General features: G+C 45.7%; 2 protein-coding genes across 2 annotated transcripts in view; both read left to right on the top strand.

The window, feature by feature from the left end:
- Positions 1–27,493, top strand: part of LOC135210186 (torsin-1A-interacting protein 2-like) — a 181,248-nt gene that overhangs the window by 35,339 nt on the left and 118,416 nt on the right. The gene's annotated exons all lie outside the window — the stretch shown is intronic.
- LOC135210377 (uncharacterized) overlaps positions 1–27,493 on the top strand; it is a 95,917-nt gene that overhangs the window by 67,211 nt on the left and 1,213 nt on the right. Inside the window, exons 2-3 of the mRNA XM_064243285.1 lie at positions 4,193–4,249; positions 4,575–4,771. Of these exons, the coding sequence (XP_064099355.1) occupies positions 4,193–4,249; positions 4,575–4,771 (254 nt within the window). The remainder of the gene's footprint in view (positions 1–4,192; positions 4,250–4,574; positions 4,772–27,493) is intronic.

The raw sequence follows: 27,493 nt of genomic DNA, 5'->3' as shown, positions 1-27,493 counted from the left end.
GATTGGGCCATTGCTTCGCTGGCCAGGAAAGTCAAGTCATTTTGACTTTCGGAGGAGCAGTTGAAGGATTTTGCCTCTGTACTGGATTGTATCGATAAAGGCATCTGTGATGGAGCTTCGGAGCTCGCTGCCATTTTCGCCTCTGGAGTGTTGAAGAAGAGACAGCTTTGGTGCTCCTTCTTGTCGAAAGGGGTTTCATCGAACCAGAAGTCTGCCTTGCTCTTCTCTCCTTTGGATAAAAAACACCTTTTTCCGCAAGAGATTGTGAGCGAGATCGCTCAATCTTTAACACAAGAAAGCGACCCAGGATCTTTTATCACAGTCAGTGAAGAAGCCCAGGAAGATAGCTCCGGTTCTTTCTGCTTCTCGGAGTGCTCCCTCCACGGAAGCTCCTAAACCATTTCGAGGGAGAGCTCCCGTTCGATCTTTCTCCAGGTTTCGTGGAGAGGTAGAGCCTCTTCAAAAGAAAACCACTCCCTCTTCCATCAAGAAATAGGCCCGTAGTCCTCCCACAGCAGTAGGAGCCAGATTAACCACCTTTTCTGGCAGACCTGGTTTCATCTCGGAGCGGATCCTTGGACGGTCCCCCCAGGTCCTGAGGAAGGATACACCATTCCGTCATCAAGCACCCCCCTCTCACAGAATTTCCGTGAATTTGTCAGCCTACTCGGAGAACTCCGAAAAATTTGCCGCCCTCCATCAAGAAGTTCTCGCCTTACTGGCAAGAGGGCCATAGAGTTAGTGGACTCTCCGCAGGAACCAGGATTTTACAATCGCCTTTTCCTGGTAAAGAAGGCCACGGGGGTTGGAGACCGGTGTTGGACGTCAGTGCCCTGAACGTCTTTGTCCTGAAGACGAAGTTTTCTATGGAAACGACCCAATCGGTATTAGCAGCACTTCATCCTGGAGATTGGATGGTTTCCATAGACCTTCGGGACGCTTATTTTCATATTCCGATTCATTCGGAATCGAGAAGATTCCTGAGATTCGTGTTCCAGAGCCGCATTTATCAGTTCAGGGCCCTCTGCTTCGGCCTGTCGACAGCTCCACAAGTGTTCACCAGAGTTCTGTCGTCAGTAGCAAAGTGGCTTCATCTAGACGGGATACGAATATCCATGTATCTAGACGATTGGCTTCTCAGGGCAAGGTCCAGACAGAAGTGTGTGGAGGACCTACAAAAGACTTTAAGGCTGACGGAAAGCCTAGGTTTGTTAGTAAACAAGGAAAAGTCATGTCTCACTCCTTCTCAGGAGATAGTTTATTTAGGAGTGAGACTGAATTCAGTTCTTTTTCAGGCTTTTCCGTCTCTCCAAAGGATCGACTCTTGCCTGAACAAAATAGACGAATTTCTCGTCAGACAAACTTGCTCGGCGAATCAGTGGATGAGCCTTTTAGGAACCTTGGCTTCAATAGAGCAATTTGTAAGTCTGGGCAGGCTCTACATGAGACCACTTCAATTTACTTGAAGCAGAAGTGGCAAAGGAAGAAGTTCCCAGAACTCCTTCGTGTTCCCCATCTCGGAAGGAATCAAACAGGACCTCCTTTGGTGGAAATCAGAAGGAAGGCTAGAGGAAGGCTTGTCTCTAAGGCCGTTGAGCCCCAACCTTACGCTTTTGTCAGACGCATCGGACAAAGGGTGGGGAGGTACTCTGGGGAGGAAAGGAACGTGCTCGGGGACTTTGGCAGATTCATTCAGGAGAAGCTGGCACATAAATCTAAAAGAGTTGAAGGCGATTCATTTGGCTCTAATGCACTTCAAGACAGAGGTAAGAGGGAAAGTAGTGCTGGTTCAAGCAGACAACACCACGGCTCTCTCTTACATAAAAAAACAGGGGGGGACACACTCGTTCTCTCTGTGCGAGGCGGCGAGAGACCTACTCATTTGGGCGAAAGAGAACAAGGTTGTCTTGAGCACAAAATTTATTCAAGGCTCGAAGAATGTAAAGGCGGACATTCTCAGCAGGAGAGGACAAGTCCTCTCACAGAGTGGACGTTACATCCTCAAATATGCAAGAAGCTTTGGGGGATTTGGGGATGTCCTCAGTTGGATCTCTTCGCCACAAACAAGACAGCTCGTCTACCACTGTATTGCTCCCCAGTTCCAGACGAGGAGGTGTTTACAGTGGATGCCATGCTTCTGGACTGGTCAAATCTGGATCTGTATGCCTTTCCACCTTTCAAAATGCTAAGATTAGTTCTGGCAAAGTTCAGAGGTCATCAAAACGTCAGGATGACTCTGATAGCCCCCTTTTGGCCAGCCAGGGAATGGTTTCCGGATCTACTACTGCTGTTGACGGACTTTCCGAGAGAGTTACCGTTAAGGAAGGATCTACTCAGACAGCCCCACTTTCTGAGGTTCCATCACAACTTGTCCGCTCTTCGACTAGTCGCCTTCAGACTGTCGAGCATCTCCTCAGAAAGAGAGGATTTTCAAAGAGAGCTTCAAGGGCTATTGCTAGACCCAGAAGAGAATCCTCTGATCGAGTGTACCAAGCTAAGTGGGTCCAATTCAGAGCTTGGTGCAAAGAAGAAGGAATTTTGTCTTCTAAGACCTCTATAGCTCAGTTAGCTAACTTCCTTCTTTTTCTTCGTGAAAATAAGAAGCTTTCTACCCAGACGATTAGGGGTTATAGAGCTATGTTGTCTTCTGTGTTCAGACATCGAGGATTAGACATTTCTAATAATCAAGACCTCTCAGACCTGATTCGTTCCTTTGATACGACCAAGACAAAGGAGTCAAGAACAGTAGCTTGGAACCTGGATGTAGTTCTTAAATGGCTGATGTCAGATAGATTCGAACCGATCTCCTCTAGTTTCTTTTAGAGATTTGACCAGGAAGACACTTTTTCTTTGTGCTTTAGCATCAGCTAGAAGAATCAGTGAGCTGCATGCTATTGATAAGAGAGTTGGATTCGCTAAGGGCAATGCCATTTGCTCATCAATGCTGGGGTTTTTAGCTAAGAATGAAAATCCCTCACGTCCTTGGCCTCGTTCTTTCTCTATAAAGAACATTTCGGAGTTAGTGGGGCCTAATGAGCCTGAATGTCTTCTCTGTCCAGTGAGAGCACTTAGACATTATGTGCAAAGGACCAAAGGTATAAGAGGTAAGAGTGATAACCTGGTGTTCAGTGAGAGATCCTTCTCGTCCTCTTTCTAAAAATGCGCTCTCCTTCTTTTTAAGGAATTTGATTTCTGAGGCACACGGACAATGTCAGGACTCAGATATCAAAGTGTTTTTAAAGTCAAAGCTCATGAAATTAGAGCAGTGTCTACGTCTATGGCCTTTAGAGGTAATCTGTCTTTGAAAGACATTATTAAATCTACATATTGGAGAAGCAATTCTGTCTTCGCATCTCATTATCTGACAGATTTGCAAACCACATATGAAAACTGCAGTACATTTGGGGCCATTCATTGTGACTGACACGGTATTTGGGTGAGGGGAGATTGAAGGATGTATCCCATCCTCACTAACTTTTCTCCTTGATTATGTTTTTTGTATTTTTAAGGTTGTCTGAAGATACAGGGAGTTTTTGAGTATCTTTCAGTCTTTTAATGTCTTGTTGTATTTCTTAAACGGTTGTGGTGATCCCTCGTTTTTCATTGTATTTTGTGGTGATTTGTACTGCGCCCTGAGCAGGGGCATTATAGTCTTGTCCGTTACGGTCACGTCCTCAACGGCAAGTACTTATTATTGTGTCCAACGCACAGATCCATATATCCTGTCGGTACAATAAAGGCCAGCAGACTACAGAGGCAGTAACCATGAGTCAGCGGTCTTTAAAGGTAAGGACCTATATCTTGGGATAATTCCAACAGTTGTTATTTTAGCTGCCATTGTCCCACCACCTAAATGTGTCAATCAGCTATATGTAACCACCGGGTAAGTTATATAAGTGAAAACGACATTTTATAATAATATAAAGTTTCACTTATACTTACCCGGTGGTTACATAACGAAGCCCGCCCTCCTCCCCTCATATGGACAGGTAGGCATGAAACTTCTGATTTATTGTTGGAATGGTTCCCGGTACCCGGTAGAGGGCGGGAGTAGAGGGATTACCTGTCAAACCATTAGCGCTACCGCGAATTCAAATTCTGCCGTGACGTCAGGAGATGACAGCTATATGTAACCACCGGGTAAGTATAAGTGAAACTTTATATTATTATAAAATGTCATTTTTACATGCAGGTACATGGCAGGACTTGTCTGCCTTTCCAGAAATTGGCAAAAATTTGCCTGAAAATGGTGAAATGCATTTAAATTTTCTGAAATTGGTAACATTTTACCAATCTGAAAATACTGAAAATTTTGCACTTTTAACTGAAGTATTTTGCCTATCCAAATTGGCAAATGCGATGATGCAACTTTAGTTGATTTGAATGACTAAGATACAATTGTTTTTGAGGCCTTGTCGACTTCTCCTTCAAGACCATGTTTTTTTGTTTTATTAACAGACCTCATTTTTTCTTCATCATTGTGGATTAATGAATATAATCTTTTTGGTTTTCAGGTAGGTTTTTTTGTATATTAATTTTGAGTAGTGATTAAAGCTGGGTCTCTTTTATTTCAGACCGTAGATTTATCATGTATGATGTGAAAAGTGAAGTGCACAAAGGCCATCTACATCTAAAGACAGATCTATATGAGAATTTACTGAGACTGGAAAGTGCTCATGCAGCAATAGTTCACAACGTGGAAAAAATACCCGGAGAAGCAGCTATGACTTTTCATGCATTCTGTGATAATGAAAATGCTCCATTTAAACAGGTATAGAGATCATGAATTATTTGTTCAGATTTAATGCTTCGTTTAAACAGGTATGGATATCATGAATTATTTGTTTGGATTTATGTAGTTAGTTGAATAAGTTTCTGTAGTAATTACCTATATTTGAAATAAAAAGTACATTTTTAAATTGATTTTAGGCATGTAATAGTTGGATTTATGTAATATCAATCATACCATTGTTGAGTGTTGCTCATTCTTTGAATAATTGCAGTTGTATATCGTGGCTTTTTACCTTGATGAGCTTACGGAAATTGACTTTTTACCTTGATGAGCTTACAGAAATTGACTTTTACCTTGATGAGCTTACGGAAATTGACTTTTTACCTTGATGAGCTTACAGAAATTGACTTTTACCTTGATGAGCTTACAGAAATTGACTTTTTACCTTGATGAGCTTACAGAAATTGACTTTTTACCTTGATGAGCTTACAGAAATTGACTTTTTACCTACCTTGATGAGCTTACAGAAATTGACTTTTTACCTTGATGAGCTAACAGAAATTGACTTTTCACCTTGAGGAGCTTACAGAAATTAATTTTTACCTTGAGGAGCTTACAGAAATTGACTTTCAAAATGTAGTAAAAATTGAACTTCATGCCTGCAATATCTTTTGCTCTGTAGAACTGCAAGAAAACTATGCAGAAAGAACTGTAACTCATAAATTGCAGAAATCCTGGAGGAGAAATTATATGAAAGTAATTGGGTACAAAGATGTAGACCTGTAACACCTTTATTTGGGAACAACTTGACTCTTGGTGTCTTATCATTCTATATTGCCATCTTGAGGAAATGCCTGTAAAGGTTTAGCAAAGAAAATAAGTGATTTTTTTAGGCAGAGTAGCAAGAAACTTGAAGTGTCACTAATAGGGCTAGACAGCCATAAACACTGACAAAAGGTATTGCATTTTTTTTTCTTAGGCTTTGTCATGATTTTTTTGTTCTTAAGTGTAAAGATCAAAGCAGAACCCTTTTTTCCTGCCATGCATATGAATTATCATCTTAGATCCCGAAAGTGGAATACAGGTGGAAGCAGTTGTTCTCAATTTACTTGGAAATAAGTTAAGCTTCGGTAAAAAAAAAAAAATAAATCTCAAAGTTTCCACACCTCCTAAGCCTTAGAGCTTATTAGTGCCATGCTTAGCACAAGGCAGATGGTTCTTTGCATCATTTCTTTGGCCTCTGCTTCAGTAACCTTAAACGTACTTTCATCCATCCCCCTTCATCTTTCCCTACTTGTAGTCTAACACCTTTATTTATCTTTGAGCCACTTTTCACCTGTCATTTAGGAATGAATCTTCTGTTGTTCATATGCAAACAAACCTTTGGTCTTAACAACAGGATAATTCTAGCGCCTAGCTAGATCCGGTTAAATCGCAGATGAAAGCAAGGAATATTGTGAGATCTGGCAACACTTGTGTATATTGGGTGAAGAGTGGTCAAGGACCACGCACCCACGCCACCACGTCAGTCTTTTTTTAACTACCTGGACGAGAGTTGTGGTTGACCTCTCTCGGCCTTTACCCAGTTCATTGCCCGTTTCGCTTGTGTTTGAGAGTGTGTGTGTGCTGTTATTATGGCTTCATCTGCTCCATCTTGGCCTCGTCAACATGTGTGCCCGGAAGTCCAGGTTTTCGGTGTTCTTGTTTTTTGGCTTTGGCTGCGACCAACCCACATGTCACTTGCAGTAGGTCTCATTCTAATGTGTGTACAATAATGAATCCCTGCACAGAATGCCGTGTGTGGCCTAGAGAGCAGTGGAAGTTATTTTATAGTAAGAGGGAGCATCGTAGGGTTTCTACTCTTCCTTCGTGGGAGGGTTTTTCTTCTCCTCTTCCCGATGCTTCTTCTCATGCTGCAGTCACACCCCATACTAGTGTTGTGCCTTTGTCCCCTTCCTTTTCTTATCATCAATTTGTCGTTGGAAGTATTGGGAGGCCCTCTGCTGATTTATGTAATGTCGCCCGTTCTTCCTCGGGATTTAATTTGAATCCCGAGAGGGAGGAGGCTTTTTCATCAATTTCTTTTATTTCAAAGTCGGAGGCGTCCAAAATGGCAGCGCTTTTGGGGGATACTTGGTCTGTGGGGTCCACCCTCCTTGGAGGGTTTGCTGACGCACTTCATGGATGCTCGGTACCCCCTCCTCATGCTGCCAGGCCCTCCCCCCTCCTCTTGGCCTCGTCTTCGTGGGTAGCTGAGGTCAGCCATTTTGTATTGCTCTGCCAGTGACGATTGCCGCTTTTTTAAGTCAGGGAGGCCGTGGTGGTCGGCCCCGCTAGTGATATCACGGGAGCAGTCATTTTGTATCCCTCCGCCAGTGGCGTCTGCTTCCCGTTTGGATCGAGGAGAAGCCATGACGTCATCGCCGCTTATGACGTCACTCCCAGTCGTCTCCGCCCTGCTGCCTCGCTCGTCTATGTTGTCATCGTTTACTGCCGTGACATCATCTCTGCCATTCAGTTCACTGCATCTCCCTTCCATGTCATCGGACCCTTCTCTTGCTGATCCATCTGAGGCTTTATGCCAGGCAGTTCTTAAGAGATTTGACTCTGTTTTAGAAGATAAGTTGGCTTCCATGTTGGCTGGGAGGACTGGAAGCAAGTGTGTTGCATCTCCCCTGCCTCCTGCAAAGAGATTGTGTAAGGAGCCAGTGCTGTCTTCCTCTCCTCCTCCTTCTACCCCATCTCCGCCGCGTCAGCATATCAAGCGTTGGAAGGCTAAGAACTTTGCCCTTTCTTCGTCTGCGAGTGAGGAGCAGCACACCCGTGTTCCTGAGTGTTGGTGTTTCGGAGAGTGTTAGTGTATCTTCCCCTGTGCAAGCTGCAGTGGCTGCTTCATTCTCTGCATCAAGTTGCAAGCATGTTGCAACCTCCCTCATTTGTGCACATTGCAAGTGCTTCTACTTCTCCTTCTCCAGGGCCTATTGGTCGCCATAAGGATCTCTAGGCGCCTGTCAAGAGGTCGAAGGTTGTGAGTGCGGAGTTGGTGCAGCAGGATTGTTTGCCTGCCCCTCTCCCTGGTACTTCCAGGAGTTCGACTCTGAGGGATTCTCATTCTATCTCAAGTGTTCTGGATCCCTCACCGACACACATTCGTACATCTGCCACGTCGATGCCCGTACATGGCCCTGTTAGAAAGTCATCTGTTGGGAGAGTGCGTAGTTATGTTCCTAATGTTGCAGTTGGTTTGTCACTGGAGTTGGCACTTGGATCCAGGCCAGACAGGTTAGTTGGTGTTTCGGGCTGTTTGGTTGCTGGTTCTTCCGTTAATTTACATGAGGAAGGCGCTTCAGATAAGCCTGCACACCCTTCTCGTTGTCGGTCTCTTTTGCCAGAGCAGAAGGAGGGAGACACGCAAGAGCTTTTGTCTTCCTTTACAGAAGTTGTTCATCTCATTCATGGATTCCATAATTTGGAGAGTAGGACTCAGGCTCAGTCGTCTTACACTCCTTCTTGGTTGGAAGCCTTGCTGGGAGCTACGCAGGATCCCAAGTCATTGTTTCAACCTCCCTTGTCAGAGCACGGCCAGTCGGTCTTGCATGAGGTTAATGCTTCTGTTTCAGATCGGGATGGTTCGCTTCACTCTAGGGGCTCTGCCAAGCTGCTACCCCCACCTCTGACGAGGCATAGGAAGTACTATGCTACAAACTCTGCATTTTTGATGTCGTGTCATCTTAACACAGACGTCAGTCGTCTGAAGCCGGGATTGACTTTGGAGCAGGTGAGGTCGGTAGCTCTGTCCTTGTCTCCACAGGTTGCCTCAGCATTGGAGTCTACTGCAGCCTCTATGTTGCAGACAGTTTCTTGGCTGGACTTCTGGTGTATTGTCATTGCCAAGATGGCTTCTGACAGGTCCCCAGAGGGGTTGGTGAGTGCTTCCTCTCTTGCCAGTTTGTTGCAATCCGGAGGCAAGGCATTTGTATCTGGCTCACCTCAGTGTTAATTTATGGGCTAACCTTCTGATTAGAAAAGACACGGCTTTATCGAGGATGGAAAGATCAGTTGACCCTGATTCCTTACTGGCATTGAGGAATGGAGATATTTTGGAATCACAATTTCTGTTCCCTTGGGCCGAGCTGGAGGATGCAATAGACCGGCGCCGGGCTGACACCAAGGACAGATTAGTGCACCAGGCTGTGTCTAGGTCAGAGTCTCATCCTCGGAGACATCTGGCTCCTCCTCCTCCCCCTGCCCAGCAGCAGTCACGAAGATTGTCGCCTGGTAGGCCGTCAAGGAATTCGGTTTCAGCAGGGCCTTCCCGTTCATCCCAGCCTAGGTCAGAGGACCAGCGTCCCTTTCACTCCCGTTCCTCTAAGCCGAGAAAGGCCCCCAGGGTCAGAGGTGAAGGGGGGTTGTCGGTAGGTTAGGCGCCTCTCCCTCTCCTGTGCCACGGGTTTGGGGGTTGCCTGGCAGGCCATTGGGCCAAGTGGCCGTTATGGGGCGGAGAAGTGGTTGGTAGATGTCCTTTGGGTGGGGCATCTACTGCCATTCGATTCCTCTCCCCTTCTCAGACAAGCCACAGCTTAGGAGGGTGTATCCTCCAAATTCTCTGAAGATCTTGGCTCTCCGGGAGGTTGGAGACCTGTGATCGACTTATCCAACTGAATCACTTCATCAGGAAGACAAGGTTCAAGATGGAGACCCCGCATTCAATGTTGGCAGCTGTGAGGCAACTTCATGCTCTCGATAGACTTGAGGGACGCATACTTCCCAATCCCTATTCATTTGACATCCAGGAAGTTCCTTCGCTTCTCTCTCGGAGACAAGGTCTTCGAGTTCAAAGTCCTGTGCTTCGGGCTGACCACAGCCCCTCAAGTGTTCACATGGGTCTTCTCTCTTGTCTCAAGTTGGGCCCATGCTCAGGGGATCCATTTGCTGAGGTACCTTGATGATTGGTTGGTCTTGGCAGGTTCCAGGGAGAAGCTGCTGCAGGACAGAGATTGTCGCTTCGGTTTTGTCTGAAACTGGGTATCATGGTCAACCAGGAAAAGTCAAACCTCGTACACAGTCAAAGGATTCTATCCTGGGCCATGGGTCGATATGGCGGTTGCAAGAGTTTTCCCGTCAGATCAGAGATTGGAACCACATCAGTCAGCTCATCAGTGGCAGGTTCTTTTGGGAGTTTTTGTTTTCCCTGGAGAAGCTGGTCCCTCATGGGGGTCTTCATCTTTGGTCTCAACAATGGAGACTGGGGGAATTCTGGTCTCCGGCTGGGGGCTCACCCCGTTAAAGGTTCCTCTGTCTCTGGAAGTGAGAGAAGACCTTCGTTGGTGGTTGGACGATCAAACGAAATCTTTTGAAGGGTGTTCCTCTGTGTTCTCTCCCTCCAGACTTCCTTCTGTTTTCAGACGCCTCCCTCACAGGTCAGGGGGCTCATTTAGGCGGCCTCATTGCCTCAGGCGTTTGGAGTTTGGAGGACAAACAGCAGCATATCAACATCTTGGAGTTGAAGGCAGCCTTTCTGGGTCTAAAGGAGTTTCAGGAGAAAGTAGAGGGTCATTCTGTCGTTCTCATGTCTTACAACACCACGGTGGTTGCCTATGTGAACAAGCAGGGAGGCCTCGTTTCACGTCAACTTCACACCTTGCCTTGACCGTCGAGGTTCACCAGTTGGGCAGTCAGCAATCAGTAGAGCTCTCAGCCAGGTATATCCCAGGCAAACAGAATGTGATTGCAGACAAACTCAGTCGTGGGGATCAGATCCTAGGCACAGAGTGATCCCTTCATCAGGTAGTAGCAGACAAGCTCTTCCAGGTTTTGTGGGAGACCCATGCTAGACCTTTTTGCAACCTGGTTCAACAGGAAATGAGATATTCTGTTCAGTGGTTCCAGATCCTTTTAGCATTCCAACATCCCTGGGACAACCTGGAGGTGTATGCTTTTCCTCCATTTTGTTTGATCCATCAAGTCCTGAACAGGCTGATGAGTTCTTAGGGTCTCAGGATGACTTTGGCCCCAGGCGGAATGGTTTCCAGAACTGCCGTCATTGTTGTCGGAGGTTCCGAGGGAGATTCCCCCTTGGCGGCATCTCCTGTGTCAGCTGCATGCAGAAAGGTTCCACCAGTCAGTAGAATCCCTGTCTCTTCACGGTTAGAGGCTATTAAGTATCTCCTCCGAGCGAGAGGCTTTTCTCAGAGAACAGCAGGGCAAATGTCCAACAGTCTCAGAAGGTCGACCTCTGCAGTTTACCAAGGCAAATGGGTGATCTACTGGTGTCATAAATGGGGTTTTTCTCCACTCGAAACCTCTATTCAGCACATAGCAGACTTTTTAACCTTCCTCAGAGATGAGAAACGTTTGTCCATTTTTGCCATTAGAGGCTACAGGGCAGCCCTGAGTTTAGCGTTACGCCTTAGAGGTAACGACATCTCGTCCTGGGAACTTTCCTTTACTTGAGGGGTTTAAGCAATCGAGTTCTCTTAGGGAGCTCGAGCCTCCGACGTGGGATGTTTCCTTGGTTCTAAGAAGCTTCACTAAGGGTCCATATGAGCCTTTGCGTTACTCATCTGACAGGAACTTGATGCTCAAGATTGTTTTCCTCCTGGCCTTGGCATCTTTGAAGAGAGTGGGAGAGCTGCACAGTCCGAGCTATGATGTGAGGCACACCAGGGGTTGGGGGTCAGTGTCCTTCGAATTTGACCCAGAATTCATGACCAAGACCCAGAATCCCTCTGTGCACGATGATAGGTTCACTTCCTTTTCCAGCCCATCACTGAATGACTTTGTGGGTGGTGATGCTCAAGAGCTTTTGTTGTGTCCTGTCTGGGCCCTGTGTTGCTATCTTAAAAGAACACAGCACCTTAGGCCAGGCTGACTTTTTGTTAGCACAGGATGTAACTCTTTTTGGGTACGGGAAGCCATCAGACAGGCATACTTGACTCTTGATGATTCTGCCGCAACATCTGTGCAGCTAGAGTGCATAACATTAAGGGTATTGGTCCCTCTCTGGCTTTCAAAAAAAACTTGGCTGTACATAGAGTGCTGAGCGCTAGTACTTGGTTATGCCAGTCCATGTTCACCTCTTTCTATCTTAAGGATGTTGCCCACAGATCTATGGACGCATTTTCCCTGGGTCCTGTGGTGGCTGTCCAACAGATTGTGTAACTCATCATTGCCCTTAACAGTGCACTTTTGTATCTTACCTAAGATGATTGTGTGGATGAGAGAATGAGTGAGTTGGTTGGTCTCTTTCTTTCTCTTGTACCTTTCCTTCTTCCTTCGGGTGGGTTAAGGAATAGACACGTCATTCACTGGACTGGTCTGATACAGGTGAGTAAGGTAGTCATACTGATAGTTTGGTTGCTTGGTATGCAAATAACCAAACCTCCATTCAGTAGTATATGCTCCACTCCTTGGCAAGGGGGAGTTGGGAGTGGTAACAAACCCTGGTGGGTTGGTTTGTTATTGGACAGTCAGAGTTTCTCTTTGGTTCCCTATGCAATGATTCTTCCATATATCATTGTATGTTGCTCAGTGTCTGGGAGGTTAGATATCAATGTATCTAGCTTCTCACAGGCTTCAGTTCCTCTCCGGAAGTTATTTCTTCTAGAGCTGGACTGGTAGGTAGGCCTCCAGCCGGTTTAGGAGGTCTTGTACCTCCCTCCAAGTATAAGTCTATCCTTTTGTTAAGACCGAAGGTTTATTCGTATATGAACAAATGACAGATTTTCTAAGACAATTTTTATTTTCCATAGCTACAAACCTGAGGTCTTAACATTGTATTGCCCACCTCTAGCCGCCCCTCTGTCTTGCTAAGACATCCTGAGTTGGGAAAGACTGATGCGGTGGCATGGGTGCATGGTCCTTGACCACTCTTCACCTGATATAAGCACATGTTGCCAGATTTCACAAGATTCCTTGCTTTCATCTGCGATTTAACCGGATCCAGCTAGGTGTTAGAAAAGGGATTTTGACGTAAGGAAAAATCTATTTCTGGGCGATTGGCTCGTGTCGCCAGCGAAATTATCCTTAATCTATTATTTCTAGGGTAAATGTATTAACACATACCAGAGAATAAATAAAATAAAGAAAAAGGTCAGTATAACTGACTCGCCTCACCTCCAAGAGGGTGTCGGTATGAACTAGGCGAGTGAGACCACTACCACGAGCCAAATGCCAATAGAAATCTCCCACTACAAAAACCCTCCATGAGGAGAGCCGACCCACAGAGTGAGCAGCTCGCTACTACTACTACTCATCCCCAGTGCTGCCGACTGCTGCGCCTCTGGTGGCCATCCTGAAGTTAGCAGACAATCTTGGGCGAAGGGATGGGTAGGGTGGGATTTCGCTGGCGACACGAGCCAATCGCCCAGAAATAGATTTTTCCTTACGTCAAATCCCTTTTCTGGGCTCAGCCTCGTGTCGCTGCGCGAAATCGTACCAGAGAAATAGCACAAGATTGTAAACAAAAGTAATAAATAAATCAGAATAGGTCTCAAATAAAAGAGAAAATAAATATAAAAAAGACTATAAATTGCTAAAAAGATACAAATACACAGTGATACAAAAAATAGAAATATGCTTGAATTACACTTAATTCTAATCATGTTTCTTATCATAAGGTAATTTACATATGTACAGAGGTAAAAAAAATGGCTTACATGTAACAAAATGGTATCTGTGTAAAGGCATGTATCAAAAATATAATAGCAATTAAAATAATCAAATGAACAAAGTAATCAACAATGATAATATATAAGGAATGTATATGACTTAATATACAAAACCTGTAACCATTATAAATAAGATGTATCCCCTAGCATAAAAATAAGGGGGTACCATCCATGAGATCAATATCTATAATCATCTGTGAGTGTCCCTAGCAAAAAAATAAGGGGCACCCACTACATCATCATAAAAGCAGCTAAGACACAAGGTGAATGTAAATGAAAACACGGCAGGAATAGACGAACTGTTGGGTGAGGCAGGTAGAAAGGAGGACTGAATCTTCTACTACAAATTAACTAGAGTCAGGGGAAACTATGTTACCCGCTGCTACTGCTGAAAATTTCAGAGCTTCCAAGGACTTAAGGTAATGACGTTTGAACACTGTCGGCGATTTCCATCCGGTATACTTTTCAACTCATCGAAGTTCTATATGTGGAAATAATTAATTGAGGTGGCTACTGCCCTGACATCATGTGCTTTCGGGAAAGAGTCAGGATTGGCTTGCTTAATAAAGTACAGGATTTGTTGCCTGATGCCTTTAATGGATAAAGTTCCACCTTTTTCCCTCTTAAAGAGGGGACCCGATGAGGATGATGAGGTCCTGGACAGAAAGGCTCGTAAGGTTGTAACTGGGCAAAGAGATACATCTTGTGGAAGGGGTAGTACCTTCCAAGGTTCCCACCTCATCAAAGGATCTTCATTCTTTGCTAAAAATAAAAAAGCTACGTTCCGGAGAAAGTAGGACTTCCCCTGTGGGAAGGAATTGAATATGACCCGGATCTCTGGATAAAGCCGACAGTTCTGAAATTCTTGCTCCTGAAGCTAAGCTTAATAAAAACAGGGTTTTTCTTAAGAGCATTATAAACGAGCATGTGTCATTATCGGTTTCTGAAGCCAGTTTTAGAACATCGTTTAAGAACCATGAAACTGACGTAGGCCTTACAGAAGGTCTAAGTCTAGCACATGCCTTAGGAATAGACGAGAAGTAGGAATCTGTCAAGTCTATGTTGAACCCAAATTGAAATATCTTTTTCAAGGCTGACTTGTTTGTCGTAATCGTGCTAGCTGCTAAACCTTTTTCAAATAAGGATCTGAAAAAGGATATAGCTGCAATTAACTGTCATGATTCTAATATCTGATTCTCTCAGGAAGATTGCTAACTTTTTGACAGCAGCATCATACTGTCTCAAAGTTGAATCCCTTTTATCGGATTCCAAGAAGAGAATATTCTGAGGGTCAATATTCGCATCTCTTTTTGCCGCAAACTTCATGAAATCCATAAAGTTAGGGTTTTGAGAATCCCTGAGGAAGCGAACACAGTCTTCGTTTGTACTGACTGGGAGAGCATGGGATTGGGGATCCGAAGAGGACGAAGGCCCAGTTCCAGAATTAGGGGATACCAATTGCTCTTCGGCCAGTCTGGGGCTACTAGAGCCACTGACCCTTGAATGTCCTGAGTTTGTTTAAAACTTTCATGAGAAGATTCACTGGAGGAAAGACATAAATCTTCTTCCAGTTGTTCCAGTCTAGAGCCAGGGCGTCCGTGGCATAGGCCAGAGGGTCCAGGTTGGGGGCTACATAACACGGCAGTTTGTGATTCGCTTGAGATGCGAAGAGATCCACCTGTAGCCCTGGAACTCTTTGAAGGATCCATTGGAACGAACTGTTGTCCAGTGACCATTCCGACTCTAGGGGCACTGATCGGGATAACGCGTCTGCTATGACGTTTCTCACTCCAGCTATGTGAGTGGAGGAGAGATGCCAACTGAACTTGTCTGCCAGGGAGAAGATGGCTACCATGACATGATTTAGATGACGTGACTTGGAGCCTCCCCTGTTTATACAATGTACTACCACTGCGCTGTCCAGAACTAGCTTTATGTGGGAGTACCTTTGGTTGGGTGGGCGCACCTTTTTAGAGTCAAGAACACTGCCATTGCCTCCAGTACGTTTATATGGAACTGACTGAACTGAGGTGACCAAGTTCCTTGAACCTTTTTGACCTGGGAATACCTACCCCCAACCGCTTAAGGACGCGTCTGTGTGGATGGTGATCCCTGGTGGAGGGAACTGAAGGGGTACTGAACACTGACAAATTCTTGACTTTCGCCCACGGCCGAAGTCGATTCTTTAGAATCAGAGGGACTGAGGATAGTTTGTCCCTGGACCTGACATTTGCTCGTGAGCGCCAGATTCTGGTTAGGTCTTTCAGTTTGGCTTTCATTAAGACGTTCGTCACTGATGCAAACTGGAGAGAACCCAGGATCCTCTCCTGAGCCCTCCTTGACGCCAGTTTGTGACTTAGAAATTGCTTGACTGACTTCGCTATTTCTTTCCTTTTGGTTGATGGAATCGACAGAGTATGGGAGGATAGATTCCATTGAATGCCCAACCACTGAAAGTTTGACTCTGGAGTGAGTCTTGACTTGGTCCTGTTTTATCTTGAAGCCTAGATATTCCAGGAACTGAATCACTTTCAGTGTAGCTCTGTTGCATTCCTCGACTGTTGAAGCCCAGATCAACCAATCGTCGAGATACGCTACTACCATAATCCCTTGAGACCTGAGTTGTTGCACTACCACTTCCGCTAGTTTCGTGAAAACCCTGGGTGCCACGTTGAGTCCGAAGGGAACTACCTTGAAGGAGAATGCCTGGTCTCCTATCTTGAAACCCAGATATGGACGGAAGTGTCTTGCAATAGGGATATGATAGTAGGCGTCTGTAAGATCGATAGAGGTGGTGACGGCCCCACGGGGAAGTAAGGTCCGCACCTGCGAGATCGTGAGCATCTTGAACTTGTCGCAGCGGATGGCTAAGTTTAAGCGGGACAAGTCTAAGATTACCCTTCTTTTTTGTGAGCCTTTCTTTGGCACGCTGAACAAGCGACCTTGAAATTTTAATCTCTTGACTCTCGCTATAGCTCCTTTCTGAAGGAGGTCCTCTGCGTACTCTGTCAATTCCTTGGAAGGAAGTTGACGGAAAGGTCTGGATGGAGGTGGGTTCGTCAACCAGCTCCAACCCAGGCCTTTTGACACTATGCTCTGAGCCCATTCGCTGAAGTTCCACCGGTGGCGAAAGTGAAACAGCCTCCCTCCTACCTGAAGTTCTTCATTGGTTCTGGTAACCGCCTCGGCCTCCTCTGAAGTGCTTCCCCTATTAAAGGGGCCTCCCGACCCTCTCCCACGAAAGGAACGCTTACCTCTCGCATCCCTTACCCGAGCGGTCATACTTCTGTGAAGCTTGACTCTCGAAGGCTTGATTGTAAGCTGGAGAGATGGCGTAAGAGGTGGAGGGCTGAGGGCTGAGGGGATATCACATAAATTGGTTGTGATTGAGCTTTAGAAGTGGTAAGGTTGGGCTGTTTGCACTAAGGGGGCACCGCTGGAACTTGCTGAGGAAAGCGTGGCTGCTTTTTCTGGTAAGGATGGAAACGCCTAGGTTTCCTCTGTCCCTTACATTTAGGCGTAAGTCTTGCCTCCTCTTAGCTGCCTAAGGCCCCAACGGTCCTTAAGGCTCTGGTTCAGCCTCGTAGCCTCTGACTGGACTTCCTTCACCATAGCTTCTGGGAAGAGATCTGCTCCCCAGATGTTAGACGAGAGTAACCTATTCGGCTCATGTCGAATGGTTGCCTCTTGTAGGACATGCTTCCTCAATTCGTTCTAGCAGTGGCAAACTCAAACATATCCGACTGTACCGTTTGAGTCAGGGATTTGGTCATGAGTTTAAAAGCGGTTCTGAGCCATAGGCTATGGTTGCTACCTCGGTCATAGCCATAGAGTTAATTGACCTGGCTAATCGCGATTTCGCGTCAAATTCAGCCTGAATAAGGCTATCTGGGAGCCTGGGTAGCTTTTCACCAACTGCTCCATAGCACAGTCCGGTTTGAGTTTGCCAGCTGAGAAGGTGTTCGGCAAGTCTTCCCACAATTCTCCGGTCTGAGGGGAAGCAAACGGAGATGTGGGATCTGCTTCCTTCAAATTGGAGGCATGGGTTCCCCCTTCTGGGCCGCTGGGATGGTAGACTCGCGATCTTTGTCAGGAACGGGAGCGGGGTACTCTCATCCATTGTGAAAATGGTAAAGGGACTCTTAAAAGGTTGTATCTTGGTATTAGAACAATCCATGTCCTCTAAACACCTGAGCCATTCTCTCTGAGCCTGGTCTCGTGAATAGAGGACTGTCTCCTTTGGTACCCTATCATCCCGAACCATGGCTGAAGCTGTAAAGCCTTGCGTAGCCTATGAACGGAGGCTGGAGGTCTTCCGGGTAGAACTCGAAGTCCTCTATCCTTCGAGTTCCAAATTCCGGTATAGAAATGAGACCGTTCTTGGAAGGGGGCGTATGACGCTACTCTCCATGGATTGTTCATCGAGAACGGATGGGTAGGCGAAGTCATACGGAGGAAGCTGAGTTCCACTCGTATTGGGAAAGTGGAGGAGAGGCTAGAGGGGCTTCTCAGTTCCGGCTATAATGGAGTCCTGGGAAGTAATCCTATCCGACAAACGAGAGATCATTTGTTCCATGCTACTCTTTAGGGACCCAACCAGGTCGCCCACCTGTTGCAACAGGCCAGCATTGGAGTCCAAGGCACGGAGCTGCTGCGGAGGTGGAGGGGTGGCTCTGAATCGGAACCAAGGGTAGCGGAACTGGTGACTCTGCCGGGGTGCGAGATCTCTCTCTGGAGGATTTACTCCTCGAGGACTTAGAGCCGGAGCTAGAAGCTTTAGACCTGTCTGCTCCGGGATTTCCAGCCGGAGACTTACGCGAGGAGGATGAAGCCGAAGTCGTCTTCTTAGACGACGACGACGTCTTAGACAAGGATTTCACTGCTTGACCCTTGACCTTAGGTCTAACCGAAGCGTCAGGAGGAGTATACAATTCATCACCTGTAAAGCCTTGGAAGATTGGAGAGGTTGCAGGGGTAGAAGAAACAGTTACGCCCAAGGGTGACCCTTGTGGGTGTCCACCCTACTTACCTCGACCAACAGGTCGTCTACACCTACCATAGGTTCCACATTAATATCTAAAGTCGCGACGTCCGTGGAGATATCCTGGTCTTGGTCAGTTAATGAGGCAGCCAGCTGTTGTTGGATGAAGGCGATAGTCGGGGCCGCCTCTACTGGGTCGACGTATCCTGTCGCCTTGCCTCCGGGGAAGATTAACAGCGACCGAAGCCGCTTCTCTAAGATGTAGGGCATACCCTTGGCGGCGTTCTTCCCAAAACCGCCGACCCAGGCCCGCAGGGTTGCCAGTGCGGTATCCCTCACTGCCGGCGCCTGGAAGAGAGGGCGTAGATTAGATTTGTAAGAATCACTTAAAACTAAAAACTTAAAGTATGAAACTTAAACTTAGTATGCCTGAAGTTAAAGTGAATGATGAAAACTTAAGCATAAAACAGAAGCGGAGCATCTACCGGAGATGGAATACTTACCCCTTCTAAAGCTGGCTCACCAGATCGTACCATATGGTACACGTCTCATGGTACCAGACCTGGATGAGTCCCCGTGCAGAGTCGCGCATGGAGCATGGGACCGGCAAACTTCGTGTCCACATGGGTCCTGAAGTGTGGCGGCCGCATCCCGGATGCTCACAGTTGGTGGCCTGTAAGTGGGAAGACACATGAGTATCTTAAAGAATATCACTTACAGGCTAAAGACAGAAGAACTCCGTTGCATGCCGGAGCTCGGAAAAAATTTGGGCATAACCCCTCCCTGCTTCAGCCTGAATAGGCTATAATCCCGGAGAGATCCGTAAGATAACTTAAGGGGAGGGGGGTGGGGAAGGTTTAAGGTACTTAAGATAAACTTATAGTTAATCTAATAACACTTAAACCTAAAACTCAAACGAACCGGACCAAGTCCAGTGCGTAGCGGAGGGTGTAGTAACTCAGCAATACGTTAAGGTTAGCAGGGACCACTGTATGTTCCGGTCCCACTCTACTGGGGTGGACTAACATCTTTCCGCTGGATGCCAGGACTCCGGTCAGGAAAGGAGCCCTAGTAAGGTGGGAAAGAGCGAGAAGACATACAGGCTCGAGCGAACACGGAGCGACAAGGAAGCAACGGATGGGGGGAAAGGCCAGTACCCCCCACCACATTACCACCCGGCCGGACCGAGAAGCCGGAGAGGGTCGAGTCCAGTCTGGGTCTGTCCCGTCTCCCTGGCCCCTCCGCCTGGGGGGAGAGAGGGAAGCAGGCGGCTCGGGCGTATGTGGAGCGAGCATGGGCAGACCGACCCACCCTCCCCCGACTCTATGGAAGAGCGGGAGGGGGGGGAAGGTGAGGCTGGGCAGGCGTCTGGCTGTCTCGTGATCGCGTAGTGACCACGAGGCGGTAAGACCAAAACAAGACGATAAGCCTAGGACAAACCAAAACTGATCAGAGAGATGCTATCGGGAAGCAACTGAGCTGAAAAGCAGTAGCATATAGGCCCACTGGGCCAAAACCAACTGATCAGAGAGATGCTATAGAAGAACAACCGAACTGATGAGCGGTAGTATAGGCTCAATGAGCCAGGACCTAGGCTAAGCCAGACGCCTAACTAACCTAACCATAACAAAATACATGGTACAATAAATAAAATAAAGAAAGAAAACAATATAGTAGGAGAAAAAAATCCAGGAGTGTACGACTAACCCGAAGGAAAGTCTACCACTCAAAGCTAGTCAGAGGCCGATACTAAGAGCCGGGACTAGGGTCTGGAAGGAAGAAGCCTACATAAGGTAAAAGACATGCATGCATGACAAACCTGAGTAGACAGTACCCTAAGTAAAACGGATAATTAATATAGAACGTACACAGACAAAGGGGATGTTTCTAGGGTATGGGAGACCAAGAACGAACCCACCACGAGGCAGAACCATGCTGCCATGCTTCCGACCCAGAGTTCGTATTTATACCTAAAAAACGGCAAATACTGTCTCAGGCCGGAAAAAACCAACTAACCATAAATACTGAGTACTTAACTTAGCTGCTGCGATAGCTGCACGCTCCATTATAGATAAATCCAACGAAAGGGCACAAAAAAAACACAGAGAGAAAAATAGCACGTGTGACTCGTGTGCGCTAACTGAAAAGGATGGCCACCAGAGGCGCAGCAGTCGGTCAGCATGGGATGGAGTAGTAGTAGTACGAGCTGCTCACTCTGTGGGTCGGCTCTCCTCATGGAGGGTTTTTGTAGTGGGAGATTTCTATTGGCATTTGGCTCGTGGTAGTGGTCTCACTCGCCTAGTGTTCATACCGACACCCTCTTGGAGGGTGAGCGAGTCAGTTTATACTGACCTTTTTCTTTATTTTATTTATTCTCTGGTTATGTGTTAGTACATTTACCCTAGAAATAATAGATTAAAGGATATTTCGCGCAGCGACACGAGCTGAGCCCAGATTATCCTCCTGTTGTTAAGACCTCCGGTTTGTATCCATTAAAAATACAAATTGTCTTAGAAAATTTGTCATTTCAAGCTTAATTAACCCTTAAACACTGACTAGACGTATTATACGTCGACTAAAATTGTCTGTCGGGTGCTTAATTGACGTACGATACATCGACGACAAAAAGTTTGTTTAAATATTAGCGGAAAAATAGTTGTAGGCCTAGTTTGCAAAAAATTTTAAATCACGCGCCTTGAGGGATGCTGGGAGTTCACAGATCAAGTTAAGTTGTTTAGTTTACAAACGTTACCCAGGCTTGCATGCGTGAATTTATTTCTTCTCGCACTAAAAAGCATCAGCGACACATCTCAGAAATTCTTTCGTCACTTTGTCGTAATTTTTGCCCCGTTTTATATTAGCCGTTACATAGAGTTTTATATTTGAAAATGTGTGCAATTTCATGTAGAATACATTAAAAAACAACCCAAGGTTGTAGCTTTTATCAGTTTTGAAATATTTTCATATAAATCACGATAAGTGCCCAAAATTTCAACCTTCGGTCAACTTTGACTCGACCGAAATGGTAAAAAAACGCAATTGTAAGCTAAAATTCTTACATTCTAGTAATATTCAATCATCCTACGTATTTAGGGTCCAAGACATGAGGATGGTACCTGGCCATTCACTTAAAAGGTGTTGCATGCAATACCAAGCTCTGCACAACCCCAAACCAGACTGAAGAGTGAACTCATCTGTACTGGTAAAGGTTCTTCTCACTAGCCAAGCACTCGTGATAGTTAGTGGTAGGATTCATAAGAATTCCCGTGCTCGGCATGAAACCCAGCTCTTGCAAGTCAATAATCGGTGAGACTCCTGATTATTGTAATAATTATTGGGAATATCCATTGCCAGAGTGTTTGGGAATCACAGAAAACCAAAATACTCTGAGAATGCCAGAAATTCCAAGGAATTTATTCACTTAGCGAGACTCTCGATTTTTGTAACAACAATTATCAGAGAAGCACATCTTGCCTGAGTGTTTGGAAATTATAGAAAACCAAAAAAACACACTAAGAATACAGGAAGTCCCCGGTTATCAGCTGGGGTTCGATTCCCAGGGGTGTGCCGATAAGCAAAAACCGGCATTAACCGAAACTGCGATTTATGGTGCCAATAACCAGTTATGGCACCTCTACTAAGTATATTATGGTGCCATAACTCTATTATTGGTGCCTTATGGTGCAGATAACCGGAACTTGACCCTTTATGGTGCCATAAATCAATGATTTATGGTGCTAGACAATCCCCATAAAACCGGATCGCCAATAACCGAGTCCTCTGATAACCGGAGACTGCCTGTACTAGAAATTCCAAGGAATTCAAGTGTTCAGCAAGATTTCCAGCTATTGTAATACCAATTATCGGAACATTTATGAGGAATACCTGTCTCGCCCAAGTGTGTGGAAATTAGAGAAAACCATAACACTGAGAATGCCAGAAATTCCAAGGAATTCAAGCATTCAGCAAGATTGCCAGGTATTGTAATAATTATCAGGAATTCTTGTCTTGCCTTAGTGTTTGCAGATCAAAAAACACCAAAACACTCGGAGAGTCTTGGAAAAACCTAAGAACTTAAGCGCTCGGCAAGACCCCAGAATTTCGTCTAACGATCCTGTAGAAGTCGAGGAGGAACAGGCATAAAAACCAGTCCTAAGTGCAAACATTTAAGAATAGAATGCTTGTACAATTCAACAGAATATGTACTCGAGGCTCCCAAAATGTAAAAACCCATAGGGATTGCGAATTGGAATCTGTCCAAAGAACAAAAAGAGGCAGGGAGAACATAGCCTCCAGGTGTTCGAACCATCAGAATCTAAACACCAGGTGTTGAGACGGTGAGAATCCTAGCTGTCATTGACAGAAGATCGTTCCTCAATGATGAGGACGTACATCCGGTGGGCCCCTAAGATCCTACCAGAAACATAGTCCCCCAACACTGAATCCTTTGGAGAGCACTACAGGATCACTCCTATTCACCTCGCCCCTCCCAGTATAGCCATAGGAAATGGAGGGAACAGGTGAGGAAAATTGGATGCTCTCACTTGCCTTGCTAGCAGAACTAGCAGGAGAAGCAAGTCATAGGCACGCATCAGCCTGCAGTGATGGCCACTACGCGAGTCTAGGAGAGCATTCTCATCCTGGAGAAACGCTTCCCCGAGGAGGGTTACAAAACTCTTGCACAGCAGGATCAACGGTCGCCGCCACCGAGACTGGTCGGTCACATGAACGTGAGCCTGAGTTGTGACGATGAGCAGACTCAGCATCATCGATTCTGGATGCACGCAAATGCATAGATTTTCATGCACTTGGCCCCGGAACTAGCACCCGACACGGAACTAAGTCTTAGGGACAGAACCTCTAGAACTAGCAGCTGAAGTGCAAACTGAAGTTTTGCTTCTACGGCTCCTGACACACTAGACCCTGGGGACAGCGTAATGGTTCCTGTTCCCGAAGGAACAGGTGAGCCAACAGAAGACCCAACTGCCTCCTCAGTTTGAAGAGACAGACCCTTAGAAGTCTGTGATGAGACTTCTTAGGGGGAGAGGAAACTACCTTTTTGTTTGGCAGGGAGCCTTAGAAGTCAAAGGGGAGGTGGTTGAAGAAAAATATGATGAATACGAAGAGGAAGATGACGACACTTGATGCACTTCTACTTTAACTTCTGCGAGACTTCTTCTACAGGATGAGGCATAATTACCAGCGGAAGTAGAGTTAATAATCACAGGGCAGCTGCGAAGGCGTTGTCCAGTAACGAAGCGGCAAATTAATATGATTTTCAGCAGGGGAACAGTACACACACTCGAGGACCAATGTCACTTCATGCTAACGAGTTACAGGTACAATCCCGAGGTTAGGATAGCCAACATGAAGAGATATCGTTCCATCTACTGTCAGCCTGTGAAAGAAAGAAAATAAGAAAATATGATTAAAAAAGGATACTCCATTCCCATCCAAGGGCACCACCCTTCGAAATGAAAGGAGATCCCTCAAACACTAACACCACACACCCCCTCTCTTCATCCAATAAGCTAGCGAAAGGACAAAGAAGAGGAAATACAGAAAGAAAAACAAAGGACAAAACGAAGTTGTTTACATCCTGGCAGGTGGGTCTACCTTCCTACCAGACAGTAGTTACTTCTGTAAAGCAATTCCTAATGTAAAGGATTGAGGGTTTATATATCGTGTAGGAACAAATGACAAATTTCTGATCAATTTGTATTTTTCATAGCTAAAAAAAACCTGAGGTCTTAACAATAGGATAATCTTCTGGAGACCAGTTAAAACAATCAAAGATTGTAAAGCAAGGAATCTGTGACATCTGGCAAACTCATGTATATATGAGGTAGAAGCCATACAAGGTAACAAGCATCTTCTAGCACCAACTGGAGACCAGTTAAAACAATCAAAGGATGGTGTTGGTTTAAGCAAGGACTCTGTGGACAATCTGGCAAATCATGCATATAAGGTAGAAGCATATACAAGGTAACAAGCCTGGTCGGTGGACCAGGCTTGTTACCTCGTGATGTGTCAGTCTTTTTTCCAACCCTATATAAGAGAGGGGCAACCTGAGGCGGACAGTAAACGTTAAGACCTCAGGTTTGTTAGCTATGAAAAATACAAATTGATTTAAAATTTTGTCATTTGTTCATAAGTGGAACAAACCTTCGGTCTTAACAATAGGATAGACTTATACTTGAAGGGAGTTACAAGTACCCTGAACCGGCTGGGGATTCAGCCCACCTGATCATCCTTTCTTGAAGATCGAGTTCTAAAGAAGGGGGTCTGAGCCCATAAAGAATTGATAACCAAAACTCTAAAAAAACTCAGCCTGCTGGGTTTAAACACAATGAGACATGACCAGATTCATTGCATTTGTGGAAGGTAAAGCAAAATCTGTCTGTCCAAGCAACAAACCATGTAGACCACAGGGGTTTTGTTGACCATTCTTCCTTCCTCCCCTTGCTAGAGAGAGGAGTATGTGCTACTGTGAAGCAGATTTGTCTGTTGTACAGGAACAAATCAAATAACTGCAACCAGTATGGCTGCCACACTCACTTGTATCAGACCAGTTCCAGCATATGATGTGTCTATTCCTCAACCCGCCCGTAGGAAGAAGATAGGAGAAAAGAGAAAGAAGGAGACCAGCTAACTCACTCATTCCCTCTTCCACACAGTTATCTTAAGTAAGATAGAAACTCTCCCACCAGGGGCACTGGATGAGCTACACAACTTGTTGGGCATCCACCAATGGACCCAAGAAAAAGTGTTCAAGGCTGTGTGGGTAATGTCCTTCGTGTAAAAGGAAGTGAACGTGGTTTGCCAAAGCCAGGAACCAACATTCAAAATCCTATGAACTGACAAGTTGTTCTTAGATGCCAGAGAAGAACCCATTTCTCTTATGTCATGTGCTCTAGCCTGCACAGACTCAGTGACAGAACTAGCAGGTGAGGAATATGTCTGATTAATTCCCTCATACAGCCAGAATGAAATTGTGTTCTTGGACACCTCCATTCTGGACCGGCCCATGCTTACAAAAAGTCTATGACACCTAGGCTGTAGGTGATGAGTTTTTAAATAGCAGCGCAGAGCTCTGACGGGACAAAGCAATAACTCCCGCGGATCACTGTCCACAAACTCAATCAGTGAGGGAATAGAAAATGAGGCAAATCTGTCATCATGCATCCAGGGTTTCTGAGTCTTGGCCATAAATTCTAGGACAAATTTGAAGGCCACAGACCCCCCAACCCTTGGTGTGTTTCACATCATAAGTGAAGCCATGAAGCTCTCCAACTCTTTTCGAGGAAGCCAAGGCCAACAGAAAAACTGTCTTCAAAGTCAGATTCCTGTCTGACAATCGACGTAGTGGCTTGAATGGAGTTCAAGTGAGACTTCTCAGGACCAGAGTAAGATCCCACGTCAGAGGTTTGAGTTCTTTTGGTGAACAGGATTGTTCAAAACTCTGGAACAACAACAACATCATTTCTGAGTATGAAGAGGTGTCCACACCCTTCAAGCTCAGAACCAAGCCCAAGGCAGCCCTGTAGCCACTGACAGCTGAGACAGAAAGACTTTTCTTATCCCTAAGAAAGATCGGGAAAATCACTATCTGCTGAACAGAAGTTCCTAGTGGAGAGAAACCCCGTCGACAACACCAATCACAATAGACAGCCCACTTGCTCTGGAAAACTACTGACGAAGATCTCCTGAGATAGCTGGACATGTGGCCTGCAGTTTTGCAGGGAAAGCCTCTCGCTCGCAGGAGATACTTGATAGCCTCTAGCTGTGAAGAGATAAGGACTCTACCAACTGGTAAAACCTTTCCACATAAGGCGGGCAAAAGAGGTTGCACCATGGGGGAATATCTCGCGGAACCTCTGACAGAAGGTTTGGGAACCAATCCACCTGAGGCCACAGAGGTGCCACTAAAGTCATCCTGAGATTTTGAGAGCTCATTACTCTGTTCGGACCTGACGGATCAGGCAGAACAGAGGAAAGGTGTACACCTCGAGATTGTCCCAAGGATGCTGTAGAGCGTCCTCCGCCAGAGCAAGAGGATCTGGGACCAATGAGAAGCAGACCTCCAGCTTTCTGTTGAAGAAAGTGGTGAAGAGGTCTTACATGGGTCTTCCCCAAAAATGAAACAGCCTGTGTGCTACATCCTAATGCAGAGATCACTCCGTACCTAGGACTTTACTCCGACGATTTAGCTTGTCAGTCACCAGATTCCTCCTGCCTGGAATGTACCTGGCCACGAGCTCCACCGAGTTGTTGATCACCCATTGGGCAAGGGTTAGTGATGGTACCAAAATTGGAATGGCACCCACTGCATGTAGTATGGGGGTCAGTAATGGAAGACGCCAAAAACCTTGAATATGGAAATCCTGGAACGCTTGGACACATGCATTGACAGGTCGTAGAACTCTTGGTGGAATCCATAATACTAAAAGACAAGCAGGCACACACACACACACACACACTGAAAGCAAATCACAAAGAAACCGGCTTGAGAAGGAGAGCGCAAACGCAACTAGTGCTGTCCATGGTGGTCAAAGAAAGACTGATGCATCATGAGCTACCATGCCCGGTCAGTGACCAGCTTTCACCTCATGTACGCTTGAGTTGCCAGGTGCAGCAGATTCCTTGCTTTTCAATCTTTGATTGCTTTGACTGGTTTCCAGGTGGCACCACAAGATTATACTATTGTCAAGACCAAAGGTTTGTTGTTGTATGAACAATTTAATTATAGTGTAACTACTTTCATTTCGGTTCCCTCTCCCTTCCTATACAGTCCATTGTGTCGGAAATAGCAATTAAAATTTAATTCTGAAAGAATGATTGTTCATTGTTGCTAAGTATCTAACATGAATTTTTACACCATCACCCTGTACTTTGTTGGGAATTTCCCCTAACCTTTCAATAGATGATATGATATAAGCTAATTCTCCTTGAAAAGAGTAGGGTATATAGTATATACTGTGATCCTTCAAGTATCTGCACCAGTAGGTCTAAGAGGGATGCATATTCATTTCAATTGAAGATATCTTATGAATATTCTAGCAAAATCCTAGACCAACCTTGTTCAGCTAAAGCAATCACACTACACAAATA

The sequence above is a fragment of the Macrobrachium nipponense genome, chromosome 39 (assembly GCF_015104395.2).
Source record: "Macrobrachium nipponense isolate FS-2020 chromosome 39, ASM1510439v2, whole genome shotgun sequence".
Taxonomy (NCBI): Eukaryota; Metazoa; Arthropoda; class Malacostraca; order Decapoda; family Palaemonidae; genus Macrobrachium; species Macrobrachium nipponense.
The sequence above is the reverse complement of the archived record's forward strand: the minus strand, read 5'-3'. Positions and strand labels throughout refer to the sequence as shown.